At 40.5% G+C, this 14,884-nt stretch overlaps 1 protein-coding gene across 4 annotated transcripts in view; it reads right to left on the minus strand.

Moving 5' to 3' along the window:
- Positions 1 to 270: 270 nt before the first annotated feature.
- Positions 271 to 14,884, minus strand: part of LOC113174605 (EMILIN-1-like) — a 33,795-nt gene continuing 19,181 nt past the window's right edge. Inside the window, exons 3-14 of one of the 4 annotated variants that reach the window (XM_026378679.1) lie at positions 13,242 to 13,456; positions 12,823 to 13,064; positions 11,440 to 11,601; positions 8,377 to 9,234; positions 7,316 to 7,649; positions 6,992 to 7,219; positions 6,653 to 6,901; positions 6,173 to 6,364; positions 3,371 to 3,460; positions 3,116 to 3,124; positions 2,825 to 2,959; positions 271 to 1,695 (exon numbers count right to left, since the gene is read on the minus strand). In XM_026378679.1, the coding sequence (XP_026234464.1) occupies positions 1,373 to 1,695; positions 2,825 to 2,959; positions 3,116 to 3,124; positions 3,371 to 3,460; positions 6,173 to 6,364; positions 6,653 to 6,901; positions 6,992 to 7,219; positions 7,316 to 7,649; positions 8,377 to 9,234; positions 11,440 to 11,601; positions 12,823 to 13,064; positions 13,242 to 13,456 (3,037 nt within the window). In that variant the 3' untranslated portion in view covers positions 271 to 1,372. Of the gene's footprint in view, positions 1,696 to 2,824; positions 2,960 to 3,106; positions 3,125 to 3,361; positions 3,461 to 6,172; positions 6,365 to 6,652; positions 6,902 to 6,991; positions 7,220 to 7,315; positions 7,650 to 8,376; positions 9,235 to 11,439; positions 11,602 to 12,822; positions 13,065 to 13,241; positions 13,457 to 14,884 lie in introns of all 4 variants that reach the window. The other 3 variants (XM_026378677.1, XM_026378678.1, XM_026378676.1) reach the window with 3 other exon arrangements.

Genomic DNA, 14,884 nt, shown 5'->3' on the forward strand with positions numbered 1-14,884 from the left:
TAGTGCAATCATCAATAACAGATGCATATCTAGACAACTATTAGTCAGATGACCAATATGCACTACCCATCCAAAAAAAGTCACCACCTGGATTTAACTAAGCAAATAGGTAAGAGCCTCCCATTGGATAATTACTGCATGGATGATTAGTTATTTAACCTTAACTGATGAAGCTAGTAGCTTCTCATTTCTTAAACAACCATCACACCTGTAGTTGTGGAAAAAATGTTAATCTGTTTCAGAACGGTCAAATTATTAGCATGAATCAAAGAAAACATCTGAGGAGATTGATGAAACTACTAAAACTGCGTTAAGAACTGTCCAATAGAAGAAGGTCATGTGGTCTGAGAAGTCCAAGTTTACCCTGTTCCAAAGAGATAGGAGCAGCAGGGTAAGAAGAGAGGAGGGTGAAGTATAGCACCCATCATCCCTATTGCCTACCATACGATTTGGGGTTGCTGCAGTTGGTCAGGTTTAGGTTCAGCAGCGTTATGAGCCTAAAGAATGAGGTCAGCTGACTACCTGAATATACTTAATGACCAGGTTATTCCATCAGTTGGTTTTTTCTTCCCTGAAGTCACGGATATATTCCAAGACGACAATGTCAGGATTCATCAGGCTCAAATTGTGAAAGAGTGGTTCAGGGAGCACGAAACGTCATTTTCACGCAATGGCCACCACAGACTCCAGACCTGAACCCCACTAAGAATCTTTGGGATGTGCTGGAGAAGACTTTGTGCAGCATCTGACTCTCCATCATCAAAACAAGATCTAGGTGAAAAATGAATGCAACTCTGGACAAGAATAAATGTTGAGACATTGCAGAAGCTTATTGAACTGATGCCATAGCACAAGCGTTCTGTCATCAAAGCGAAAGGCAACAAAGTGTGATTATTTTTTTTTTGAACAGGCAGTGTATATTTTGTAAAGTTTCAATGCTGAACAGCTTCAGAGAATGAAATCTTTCAGGTGTCAATGACTCTCTGAGCACGTCTTTAGCACCACCTCAGATTCTGGGTTTGCATAATAACTACATGCTGTTAACATCATATCTTCATGCATTTCCAAAATGTTAAAAGTTTCAGTGGCAGGAAGCAGGTCTGTCAGAAAGCAGGTCTGTCAGGAATCAGCTGATCCTGATTTAAAGGGTCTGCTGCCCTAAGGGTCAGATCAGATGTCAGATGTGACCCCATCTCAGCTGATTGGATTGAAACAGTTAGAGAGTAAATTGCCTAGAGTCTGAAGACTGGAGTCTGGAGACTGAATGTTAATTTACGATATGCTGTCATCACTCTTGAATGAGGAAGTGACATCACCCTTCAGTGGGTTTGTCATGTCATTGTGGTTCAGATTCTCTGGACTTCTCAAGCTGTCACATGTCTTCATACAGCAGCATGCCGCTGAAGATGGTGAGGGGCTCCACAGAGTGTGCCAGTTTGCCCATCACCAGGTCAATACACACTGTGTCCCGGGCCTGTAGAGGCAGGATGATGTTGAAGACAGCCAGTGAGCCCGGAGTAGTTTTAGCCTCAGCCACAGGGTTGTTCTCCAGGCCTTCGGGCTGGTAGCCTCCAGAGTCCACCCGGGCCATGCCGTAGTTAGACTTAGACAGGACTGCCTCAATCTTCTTGTTCTTATGGCCTGTCAGGATGGCGCTGAAGTAGTAATGTCCATCTACAGGAGCCGTGAAAACACCTGAAGGTGACACATTGACAGTGTGTAACATTCATCATATTTGACTGACTTTACATTCACTCAGATCAGCTGCATCTGATTTGTTTGTAGACTTTATCTTAGTAATTAGTCCATTTACCAACTTCACATTTGAATATCAGCTTGTGTATAGGTGTCAATTTACCCATCTATAATTGTAGTTATAGATCACCATGAAACTATGTAAACAATAGAATTTCTTATCTTAACAAATAAGATAACATTTTACTTGGAGAGAACCAAGATCTTGACAGGGACACCAAACTGGGCTGGCTATTAGCACAATATAAAGTGAGAGAGCTCTGATCTGGTGATCACTCTCTCACGTGCGTCTACCTCCACAGCAAACTTCAGGTTTGGTCCTGTGGCTCTGCCCACTCGCTACTGATTATGTGTTCATTTTTTTAACATCATTAATCACTGAAGCAGCGGCAGCATAACTGACTCATATTATACGAGTAATAAAATCCTAATAAAAACATAAAAGGTTCAATATAGTTATGCATTTAGCAATAGTAACTACAGGCAACAGAGAAGAGCGGTGCAGCAGAATAGAATGTAGTTCCACCAGTCAAGCATAAGTGATAGGCAGAAGACAACAGCAAACCAGAAACCAGAAATTCCGATGGGCATACAGAAACAGTGTGATCCGCTAAAAGAGAAGCTAAGAAAAACTACTGCAAATTCTGTAATTCTCACCTTACCAATAACTTTTAGAGAGCAAAAAGCGTACAAAAAAGACCGAACAGCTTTACACAATATGTGATAGTGGGAGTTTGTTTGGACTGAGATCCTAATAAAAAACAAAGTATTGTAACCAGGGTTGAACCTGATGCTGTTTAAACACTAATGTTTTTATCGAGTCCAGATTTGTTCCACGTGTCTCAAGAATTAAACATTTTCAGTTTAATTCATGAACAGATTCGAGCAAAGAACCACTTCTGATTTCTGAACAGTTACTATGAATAATCAGTAACATTCACAAACAGACTTTAGTTAGTAGCAGTCTTTTTAAAAGGAGAAAATTCTTAAAATGCACTCATTTCACACATTTGCTTTTACTACAACATTTCAGCTCCCTGTTATTAATGGACAACCTGCCCATGCTTACCTGTTCTTGGATCATAGAAGTCTCCCTTGTTGACAAATGTCTTGTCAAATATGATGGTTCCCGCTTTCTCCATGGGGACAGTGAGAGCAGCAGAAAAAGACAGTCTGGGCACATGAGCACCAGCACCAGGCTGGCCTGAAAACACAAAAGAATCACAGCACTACAGAGTGATGCAGTTCTAAGGACAGGTTACATTAAATTCAAAGTGAACTAACATACATGACTGCGATCAGCCACTCTTGTTTAATGCTGAGAAACCATAATATTTAATGAAGTACGCACCTGGCTCACCTTTGGGACCTATAAGAAACCAGAGCAGCTGTTAGAAAAGGTGTAAGAAATACAAAACAATCTGTTTAGTTAATACTGGTTGTAAGACTAAATGTAGACAATTTGTTGGTCAAATGTGAGCCCTTTATAAATGAGCTTCATCCTATTCATCTGTTTAACCTCAATATATTTAGAAAATCTAGTTCCTACACCCATTTCTTACTTAGTGATGCCAGGTTATATATATAAATATAATATCTATCATACCGGGCTGACCTCTTGCTCCACTTTCTCCTGGGGGCCCCTGGGGCCCTGGCAGCCCATTAAAGCCTCTCTCTCCTGGAGGTCCTGGGGGTCCAGGGAGGCCTGTGCAATAAATAAAATTGCATTATGGAAAATGTGGCAGACATTTCACTGATACAGGTCTCTATTCAACCTTAATTTGACCATTTCATACACATTTTTCCCAAAATTCGTCCTGAAACGTTACAGGAAATTTTGGGTCTCATCTGGATTTAAAAATTAGTGGGACTGAACACAGTTTCGCCCACAAAACCTGTGTGTAAAAGCAAAGCTGGTCAAGTTTTAAAGGTAAAGCTTAAAGGATATATGTGTTAAAACAATAAATTACCTTCATTTGTAGGTCACAAATTAAACCTCTGATAGCCAGCTGCCCTGGCCCAGTTGCAAAACCATCCCAGTGCATGCTGAAAGCCATAGTCTCACAATGCTAATAGAACAACATAATTTACCCAAAGCAGAGAAGTAATTCTTGTGTCTTTAAACTGAACACCCTCCTCCCACTCAGCATTTCAAGCCAAAAGTCGTCAAGTTACTGTAACTTAATCTTATAAGTTGTTTGACCAGTCCAGTTTGTTGTTAAATGGAAAAAAATATCTACAAATGTGCAAATTTACAGTGCTTAGGGATTGAGATTTTCAGTATTGCTCCTATTCCTCCAATCCTGCGGGCAGCCTAGGACAGAGTTGGCTCTCTTAAACAACTTGCTCTTTCCGTATTCAGGAAACTCTAAAGGTGAAATAACCTCAATAACCTGTTATTGCACGAAGTAGCTAACAGAACTGTAGAGCTGACATTAACTATTGAAAACCATTCAGAACAAATCTTTTGCTTTGTCATTCAGTCCCCACATCACCCTATCATCTTGGGTGCTACTTGGTTAAACAAGCACAATCCGCATATCAATTGGGCTACCGATCATGTTCTTGGCTGGGGTCCCTGTCTTTCTAAGCAAACATCTGAATTATTACCCGGAGATAACCTTTACCCAGTAAGCTGCCTAGTACAAAGTCATTGTAATGTGCGAATGAGGCCAGGTGTGAACACAGGTAATAGTCTGGAGTACAGTGACAAGAAAAAGTATGTGAACCCTTGGGGTTACGTGGAGTTTTGCATGAATTGGTCATAAAATGTGCTCTGATCTTCATCTAAGTCACAACAATAGAAAAATACAGTCTGTTTAAAATAATACTACAAAAACATTATATGTTTTCATGTTTTTATTGAACATAACATGTAAACATTCACAGTGCATGGTGGAAAAAGTATGTGAACCTTTGGATTTAAAAACTAGTTGACCCTCCTTTGGCAGGCAATAACCTCAACCAAACGTTTCCTGTAGTTGCAGATCAGACCTGCACAACGATCTGGAGTCTTTTTGGACCACTCCTCTTCACAAAACTGTTTCAGTGTAGCAATATTCTTGGGATGTCTGGTGTGAATGGCTCTCTTAAGGTCATGCCACAGCATTTCAATTGGGTTGAGGTGAGGACTCTGACTGGGCCACTCCAGAAGGTGTATTTTGTTCTGTTGAAGCTATTCTTTTGTTGAATTACTTGTATGCTTTGGGTCATTGTCCTGTTGCATCACCCATCCTCTGCGGAGCTTCAGTTGGCGGACAGATGGTCTTACGTTTTCCTGCAAAATGTCTTGATAAACTCTGGAATTTATTTTTCCATCAATGACAACAATCCGTCCAGGCCCTGAGGCAGCAAAGCAGCCCCAAACCATGATGCTCCCTCCGCCATGTTTTACAGTGGGGATGAGGTTTTGATGTTGGTGTGCTGTGCCTTTTTTTCTCCACACATAGTGTTGTGTGTTTTTTCCAAACAACTCAATTTTGGTTTCATCTGTCCACAGAATATTTTGCCAGTAGTGCTGTGGAACATCCAGGTGCTCTTTTGCAAACTTCAAACGTGCTGCAATATTTTTTTTGGACAGCAATGGCTTCCTCCGTGGTGTCCTCCCATGTACCCCATTCTTGTTTTCCTTATTGTAGATGTGTCAACAAAAATGTTAGCATGTGCCAGAGATTTCTGTAAATCTTTAGCTGACACCCTAGGGTTCTTCTTTACCTCATTAAGCATTCTGCGCTGTGCTCTTGCAGTCATCTTTACAGGACGACCATGCCTAGGGATTGTAGCAACAGTGCTGAACTTTCTCCATTTGTAGACAGTCTGTGTTAGCGTAGAGACATGAACATCAAGGCTTTTGGAGATACTTGTGTAACCCTTTCCAGCTTCATTCAAGTCAATAATTCTTGATCGTAGGTCTTCTGAGACCTCTTTTCTGTGAGGCATGATTCACATCAGGCAGTGCTTCTTGAAACCAGTAAACCCAAAACTGGTGTGTGTTTTTAAAGGGCAGGACAGCTTTCAGCAACACATCCAATATCATCACACTGATTGGACTCAAGGTTGGCTCACTCCTGGCTCCAATTAGCTCTTGCAGAAGTCATTAGGCTAGGGTTTTTCCAACCTGCACTGTGAATGTTTACATGTTATGTTCAATAAAAACATGAAAACATATAATGTGTGTGTAGTATTATTTTAAACAGACTGTGTTTTTCTATTGTTGTGAAAAAGGAAAGTTTTAAGCATAGTCTTAAATGTACAATGTGTGTCTAGCTGGTTCCAAAGGAGAGGACCTTGAAAGCTGTAGGTTCTGCCACCCCTTCTTTATTTGAAAACTCTAGGAACCACAAGCTTTTTTGCCACTGTAACAAGATCAGGCTTTTTGAAGATAATGGAAAACAGAAACAAAATTTGTCTAGCTCACCAGTCAGGTCATTCTCAGAGAAACTCTGAAGGTCTTTGAGGACCTGGTTCAGGCTTGAGTTCAGATTCTTCATCCTGCTGTGAATATCATCCTGATTTTTCTGAATAAAGCCAAGGATGCTTCCGTGATTGATGACAGAGTCATTTAGACCAGCAACACATGTCCACAGACCTGACATGTGTCGATTCAGTCCTGAACACAGAAAACACAGACACATTAAAAGATGGGACAGAGAACAATACAAATCCCAGAAAGCATTCTGTCAGAATAATCTAATCAGAGAAATGCCATAATTCCCTCTGTGTTGCCATGGGAATCATGGAAAAAATGACTTGATTTAATCAGTATAATTTCTGATCTTAGTTCAGTAGCAGAGTCAGACTTTCGGCAACGTTCCCTGAACAAAAAATCATCAGGTGTGATGATATCTGAAACATTTAAAAGGAAAATAAGTATTAGATTCCTTTAAATGAACCATACCTTCCTTGATCTTGCGGATGGAGTCAGATACACCATCCAGCCTCCCACAGAGCCCTTCCAGCTTCGACAACCTCTTCTCCAGTCCATCCCCAGATCGCTTACAGTCTCCCATCTCCACCAGCAGAGTGCTCTCAAATCTGCTGACATCTCGGTCCATCCCGTCCAGACGGTTTCGGCTCTCTTCTGCGTGCTCTGTCACCTCCTGCTGTATTTTGTCAAGCTCAGAAATTATCTTATCCTTGGTGTTTCCTGGTGGATCAAATTATGAATAAGTGAATGTTAGCTGGGAAAGGTGCAATAATAAATGCATAGAGTCACCGTTAATGAGCTAAGACTCACCAAGGTCAGTTATGACGCTGCTATGTTTCTGCACCATGTGTTCAAGTCCCTTCAGGGTGTCGTTGATGGAGCTAAAGGACAAGATGACCTCAGAAAGTTCACCCTGCAGTGTCTTCAGTTGGTTGTTGTTTATGGAGCCTCCGATCACACTGTGGCCATCTAAAGGCTTCTCAGCATCCAACCCAGAGCCACGTCCACTAGTACCACCAGTGCCACCAGAACCACCGCCTATATATGGTTTAGTGTGCATGCAACTTAAATTATCTAAGAAATGTAGGCTCACATTAAAACTTTACTGACACATGATTGATTAGTTAATCTGACCTGCAGGTGTACCCGGGCTGGTCTTACATTGGGCAGTACATTTCCTGACATCTTCTTGCAGCAGTCGGACTTCATCTTGCAGACTTGAACAGATGTGGAAGCAGCCATCTTTCTCTGAGTCCAGTCTGATGTAAAGTTTGTTGATGTGGCTCTGCATGTGTCCCAGTGCATCCTGAGAATAATTCTTTAGTCTCTTTAGCTCATCCTCAACCTTACCACACAGCTCACAGTCCTGGCCCAGCATCTCCACCTCTGTCACAATTCGGTTAAAGTGTTCGCCATGATCGCCAGTCAGAGCTTTGATTTTACGGACGTCATGGCTCAAGTCCAAAACCTGAATGTTCATGAAGGTTCATTAATAAGCATCATAATTTTATTAATCACATTCAACTAACAACCCTAATTACATACATCTTACATACATATACCTCCCAAAATATTGGAATAGTAAAGCCAATTTGTTTGATTGTTCTGTACACCAGACACAAACTAACTTTTTTCATATGCTTAAGTTGTTATCTCCTATTGAGTTCCATTACAAAAACTTTACCAAAAAAAGCGTTCTCAAAAAACGAACAAGAATTAATATTAGACAAAAAAATTAATGGAAGCACACCTCCACACACAAACAGCTGAACATTTTCATACCTGGTAAAGAAATTTGGTAACGTGATGGCGGAATACATGGTATTACTATGGAATTTTACTATAATGGTAGAGACTAAATTACAACTTTTTACCATGATACTTTTCTGTGAGGAAACTAGGTTTATCTTTGAAAGTGAGAAACTTATTTTTTGTTTTTGAATACAAAGCAAAAATATAATGTTGTCTAAATGATTATGATATGACAAGAGTGTACACAAGTACGTGTATATATGATTCTACCCTTGGTTGGAAAGTCCACTTAAATTATGTGAAGAACTAATTTGTTTGAACATTCATCTGTGCAAACAGATTTTTTATGTTTGTGAGAATCTGCATTAAAAACAAATTCTCCATTTTTGCAATTTTTGCATTTTTCCCTAACCCTAACCCTAGCCAACTGGACAGGAACTCACCGTGTCATACAGAGAGTCTCCAGACATCGACAGGTCTCTGAGTCGAGTGTTAAAGTGCTGAATCTGATCCTCGTTGGCCACCACTCTCCATTCCAGTGATTTCTCTGTTGCATTTTCTCTTTCTTCTGTAACTCCAGATAATCCTCCACCTGTGCCTCCCCTGATTCCTCCTCCTGGGGTTCTTTGTCCTGCTTCCCACATCTCTCCTCCGTCTCCTTCATCACCTCTTTGTCTTCCTCCCTCAGACCCTCCACAACTACATTTCTCCAGTCTTTGGTTTATAAGGTTAGTGTTGTTTTCCAGCTTGGACAGTTTTTTGTTTAGGTCACTCACCTTGTCCTTCGCCAGCACAATATCAAGCTCCACATCTGCAATCCTAAAGGCCTGGTCATCAAACCTGTCCAGGAATACAGTCCTCAAGTCACTAAGTTCTCTGCTGAATTCATCTTTCAGATCTTTCTCAAGAAAAGAACAACTCTGCTCAGTGTGCTGCACAGTGCTGTTGATTCGCCTCTCCAGGTCCTTCAGTCGATTGTCCAGCCTGTCCTCTGTAATCACAGCATACCTTCTACCACCACTGATTTCACCACCATCATCACCTCCTAATCTACTGAGGTCCAGGCGTCTCTGCAGAATATCAAAGTTCTCTGAGGCCGAGCTGATTTTGTGTTCAGCATCAGCAATACGGTTTTGTAGATCCCTGACAGAGTCGCAACATCCCTGCAAAGGTGCTCCCTCCTTCTGCAAAGCATCCAGTCTCTGCTGATATCGAATGTCAATGGCATTCAGCTGTTTCTCTAGAGCGCTAATCCTCTCTCTGTCTTCCTGCTGCTGTCTGAGCAGATCTTCCACACCGGCCTGGAAACCACGGCAGTTAATTTAATCTCAGTGATGTACACAAAGGCTGTATATCAACAGACTTGTTGCTAATGTTTTGGTACATCCCAATTCCCTTTATTGCAGCCATATTTCTCTCATTTGCATCTTTTCCTTGCATCTTAGTCCCTCCCACTAAAAATACATCTAGGGATGCAAGGCAAATATACGAGGAACCAAGGAACTGTCACTTTAGTTGGTTTGGAGATTTTATTTGTCTAAATTATAATAGACGAAGCACTGTCTACTGTCTCCACTGCGATTTTAAAATAGAAACATCACCTAACACATAGTATGTAATCACCTATATGAGGATGGGTTCCCTGTTGAATCTGGTTCCTCTCAAGGTTTCTTCCTGTTGACTTCTCAGGAAGTTTTTCCTTGCCACTATCGCCCTCGGCTTGCTCATCAGGGACAATCTGATTATTATGTTTCATAAACATTCACTGTTCATATAAACTTCCATAGTTTCTTTGCTTGTGTAAAGCTGCTTTGCGACAATGACAATTGTTAAAAGTGTTATACAAATAAAATTGAACTGAATTGAAACATCTGCTCTTTATTAAAACGTGGGTCTGTATTTTTAATGTCCCTAGTGCCTTATTAATTTAGACTTTAATATGCATTTAAGATGTGTTGTCACTTCATGATGAACCGTTCAGCTATTATTCGCATTACATTTATTGGTTTTCTGTTTTTATCCTCGCTTCTCAGAATAAATAATAGACTTTGGGACATTTTTCAAGATGGAGGAGCAGAACAGAAAGGTCTACTAACTAATTTAGGTGATCTGTGTCTTAGAACCTCACTGTACTGAAAACAGAGAAAATAAGAGGATTTACAGAAATGCTGGACTTATGAATGTCACCAGGAAATTGACCACCGCATCACCTGGTGGAGCCAAAACAAATGCTTGTGGATTTCAGAGAGGACCAAGCACCACCCACCACTATAATCCCAGTGGATCGCAAGAGAACACTGAGCAGTGTCTCTGTCTTTTGTCTTCAAAATTGTTATACAGTGGCAAGAAAAAGTATGTGAACCTATTTGTCATAAAATGTGATCTGATCTTCATCTAAGTCAAGAGTATTTACAAATATAATGAGCCTTAAATAATACCACAAAAAAATCTGAGCTTTTATGTCTTTATTGAGAACAACCATAAAAACTCATTATTTTGAGGGTGTGGACTAGAGCTATTTTGACTGACAAAAACTACTCAAACTTTTGAAGTTTGCTCCACACAAGAGGAACTAACTAACCCTAACCCATCAAGAATGGTTGGTTTACATAAAGCTGGAAAGGGTTACAAAGTGATGTCAAATACTTTAGAAATTCACCAGTCTACAGTTAGACAAACAATCTACAAATGGAGACACTTTGGGACTGTGGCTACTTTACCAAGACGTGGCGGCCAGTCAAAATGACCCCAAGAACACAACAAACACTCATCAATAAGGTAAACAAACAACCTCGGGTGACAGCCAAAAATTTGAAGGCATCATTGGAAATGGCTATGCTGCTGCTTACTAAAAAGAACATTGCTGGACACCTGCAGTTTGCCAAAGATTGACACTCCACAGCAGTATTGGCTAAATGTTTTGTGGACTGATGAAACTATATTGAACTATTTGAAAACATAACACAGCACTACATATGACATAAAAAAGTTCTGCATATCATCATGACAACATCATCCCAACTGTAACTGTATGGTGCAGAAAACATCATGATTTGGGCATGCTTTGCTGCATCAGTGCCAGGCTAGCTTACAATGATTATGACAGAGCTAAAGCAGGTCACATACTTTTTCCACTGGCACTAGGAGGTATTTATGGTTGTTCTCAATAAAGACATAAAAGATCAGAATTTTATTGGCCCTTTTATTTTAGGCACATTATATTTGTTAATACTCTTGACTTAGATGAAGTTCACATTTTATGATAAATTAATGCAGAAAACCATGAAATTCCAAATGTTTCACATATTTTTCTCACCACTGTATTATGTGATTATGTTTTTTTAAAACTTGCTTAACAATTAACCTATTTCTGTTTCCGTTTCTATGTACCGGTGTAGTATTTGTCCTGCAGTGCACATTTAATGTTGTCATGTAAAAGAAACTGCAGCCTTCATATGATTTTATATTACTGTCACATTAAACAAGCTTTAGTCAAGTTGTGTTACCTGACAGGAAGAGCAGGACAGCGACACTCTTTTCTCCAGCTCCCTCAAGATCTCCTCCTTTAGGAAGCCGAGTCTCCCCTCACTCATTCCTCTTGCATCTGGATCGTTACCTTTACCATTTACCAAGTGGTTATTGATGCTGACAAGGGTTTTATCATGAGCCTGTTAAAAGAGAGACACTTGAGATGCATCTCTGATTAAAACAGAAACACATAGAAGAAAAAAACATCTTGGCTCATTTCAATAAACCATAAACCGTGTTAATGCTACATTAAGCCAGATTTACTAAGATCCCAAATAGTGAATATTGACCTTGCTGCTCCTCCTACAGTATGCGTATTGCATCCCTTCCTGTTGCTGATGCTGACTGTTTTTTCACACATAGTGTTTATACAAATTAACGCTAGCCCTTTAACTTGTTTTAACGCTAAATACTTAATCGTAACATATGAAAAATCACTACAATTAATGTGGTGGTGGTGGTGTGATGTCATGTTAAGGCACATGCTGTCTTTTTACCACTGGATGTCGTGTCCCACAAACATGGGCTACACAGACAAAATCGGGGCTGATTAGAAGAGACAGCATCCACCCCACTTTAGATGGTGCGTCAGTACTGTTTAGAAACACGGCAGAGTTTATTAGACGACCTAAACCTTGACATGCCAGAGTGGAGTCACTGAAAATACAAATAAACCCGCTGATTGTTTTAATCACACCTTGTTTTGACATACAGTGTTGAAATTGGTCATTTTATAGTTTTTCCCCAAAACCCTCTTTTATCTGACCATTTTTAATAACATTTGAATTTACTGTACAAAACTTTACTTCATCTAAGAAAACATTTCACTACAATAGATGCAGTACGCAGTTGACAAATTTAAGGAACTGATTCCTTCTTTTATTGTAGAGCCATGTAACAACACAGAGGAGAAGAGTCAACTTAACTTTGGGTTAGCACAAGTAGATTATCCCATAGATAAAACTGGAGCCTCACTCCGAATAATACTCGATACTGATACCCCTCTGAAAAAAAGTATTAATGAAGGTGGCATACCGTACACACGTAACAAACGTGTGTACGGTATCACTATAATTATAATGTGGAGCGATGCTGAATGATCACTGCTTACAACACTGCAATTTTCTTTTTGAGAGCAAAGTCAGTATCACTCTGCCTTGGTGATTAATTTTCTACTTTTTTATAGATATCTCCTTTACCTCATACATAAAGTTAATAATACTGTGACGACACTGATTATTCATAAGACTTTTCTCCTCACAATCCCAATCTCAAACTGTGATGACATGTGTATGTGATTGCAGTACACAATGCATTCCTACATTTAATTCTCCCAGATAAAAACAGGCAGCATGTCTCACCTGTGTGCGGTTGTCCAGTTGGTCCAGTTTGGCCTGAATGTTGTGGATCGTCTCTTTAATTTTAGGCTGAGCTGCATCTGCTGGGTTTCTTCCTCCTGAGACGGTTATTTCTTCTGTGAAGTCAGGATTGTTTATCTCCTGCTGTAAGTGTGTGTTCAGAGTGGACTGCAGGTCCTGGAGGTTCTTGGTCAGACTCTGGATCTTCTCCTCCATCTGCCTCATTTTCTCATTTTCAGCTTGTCCTGGAAGAAAAAGAAGCTACAGCTTCAGTGTTCCAATTACAGTGAGATGGGCTTGACACCTGCACTTCATGAGTTCAGTCACTGACTACTTCCTGTTTCTTTCCCACTTATGGCAAGAGAATCCCAATGAGAATAAGAACCAGTTTGTAGAATTTATATTACAAATAATAAACTCACTGTTGTTTCCTCCACTCAGTACAGATCCAGAATTGCCTGCTCCCTGTCCATAGCTCGCCCCCCGTCCATGTGCAGGTCTTGTGGTGGATACCTGGGTTCCACCAGCTGGACCAATGGCACAGTCCTCTCCACTATAACCATTGCAACACTTCCACTCCATCTCTGTCACCATTTTGTAGGCCACTTTATATCGAGGCCTCATGTAGGTTCGATATCTGCAGATGCACAAGGAATAGCAAAAAACAGAAAGCAAGTTTAAAGTTTGACAGATAGAATTGCTTAAAGTGTAAATAGATTACCCTGACAGAATGCTGACATGATGTCAGAACAGCAGACCAGCCATGACCAACTAGTGTACAGGTTAGTTAAAGGAATTTTGTAGAAGCACAAAAAAAAAGCAGAAAATGGGCCCAGCAGGCAATGGAGATTCTGATTGCCAGCGTAGGTGAGTCTCCCCCCCAGCATGAAAGAGGTGAGTTCTCAGAGGGAACACAGACCAGGTAAGTATAAGTGGCAGCATGCAGAGCAGATAATGTCAATCACTGATGAGTGTTATCGTCATAAGTTGAATCTCTGTGGGTGATTACAGTTCTCTAGATTGTGAAGTGACCCAGTGAGGTGTAGGCTACACAGGGCAGCCAATGTAGTAGGACATCTAGTGCAAGTGGTTTGGGAGGTGAGTGTAGACAAAATGGCAGCATCAGCGAGGGCGAATAAGACTGTGGCACCCAGTAACTCTTCCTTGTGATGCTTTACTCTCGGTGAGTAACTAAGAGACAAATGTTTGCACAAGCAGCAGTAAATGGCTCCCACACACAGAAACCTTCATCAGAGAACAGAAATAGTAATGACCAGTGTCCAAATACAGTAATCGAGAGTCCTTATCCACATCCACAATTCTTATATACAGACAGTCCATATCATCCAAATCCACACGGTATATAAAGTCCAGAATCTAAATTCACATAGCCAATGGGGGGTTAGGCTGTCAGGGCTCATGACACATTTACATTTACATTTAGTCATTTATCAGATGCTTTTATCCAAAGCGACTTACAAGTGAGGAACAAGACAATCAAAAAATCTAAGTCAAGAATTTTTTTTTTTTTTATACATTTGTCTAAGTATGTTTAAAGAGCCAAACAGATTCAACTGTGATTTATAGGCCTCAAATATATTTTGGCACAACATTTACATTATTATTGTAAATACATATATTATATGTATTAAGGGTGGAGATGTCACAGACTACCGTGGAGTTGTGGACAGTTTTGTTGACTGGTGTGGACTCAACCATCTGCAATTCAACATCAATAAAACAAAGGATTTGGTGATGGAAATCTGGGAGTCCTGTCATCCCTCTCTCTATACAGGGGGAGGAGGTGGAGGTCGCGTCCGAGTACAAATACCTGGGAGTGTACCTGGACAAAAAACTGGACTGGAATAAGAACTCTGCAGCACTGTACAAAAAGGCTAAGAGCCGGATGTACTTTCTGAGGAAACTCAGGTTCTCAACGTCTGCAGCACCATGCTGCGGATGTTTTATAAGTCTGTGGTGGCCAGTGTCATCTTTTATGCTGTGGTCTGCTGGGGCGGCAACATGACAGGCCGATATCAAACCTCCCCTTTATCTCTAAGATTCT

This window comes from Anabas testudineus, chromosome 3 (genome assembly GCF_900324465.2).
Source record: "Anabas testudineus chromosome 3, fAnaTes1.2, whole genome shotgun sequence".
Lineage (NCBI taxonomy): Eukaryota > Metazoa > Chordata > Actinopteri > Anabantiformes > Anabantidae > Anabas > Anabas testudineus.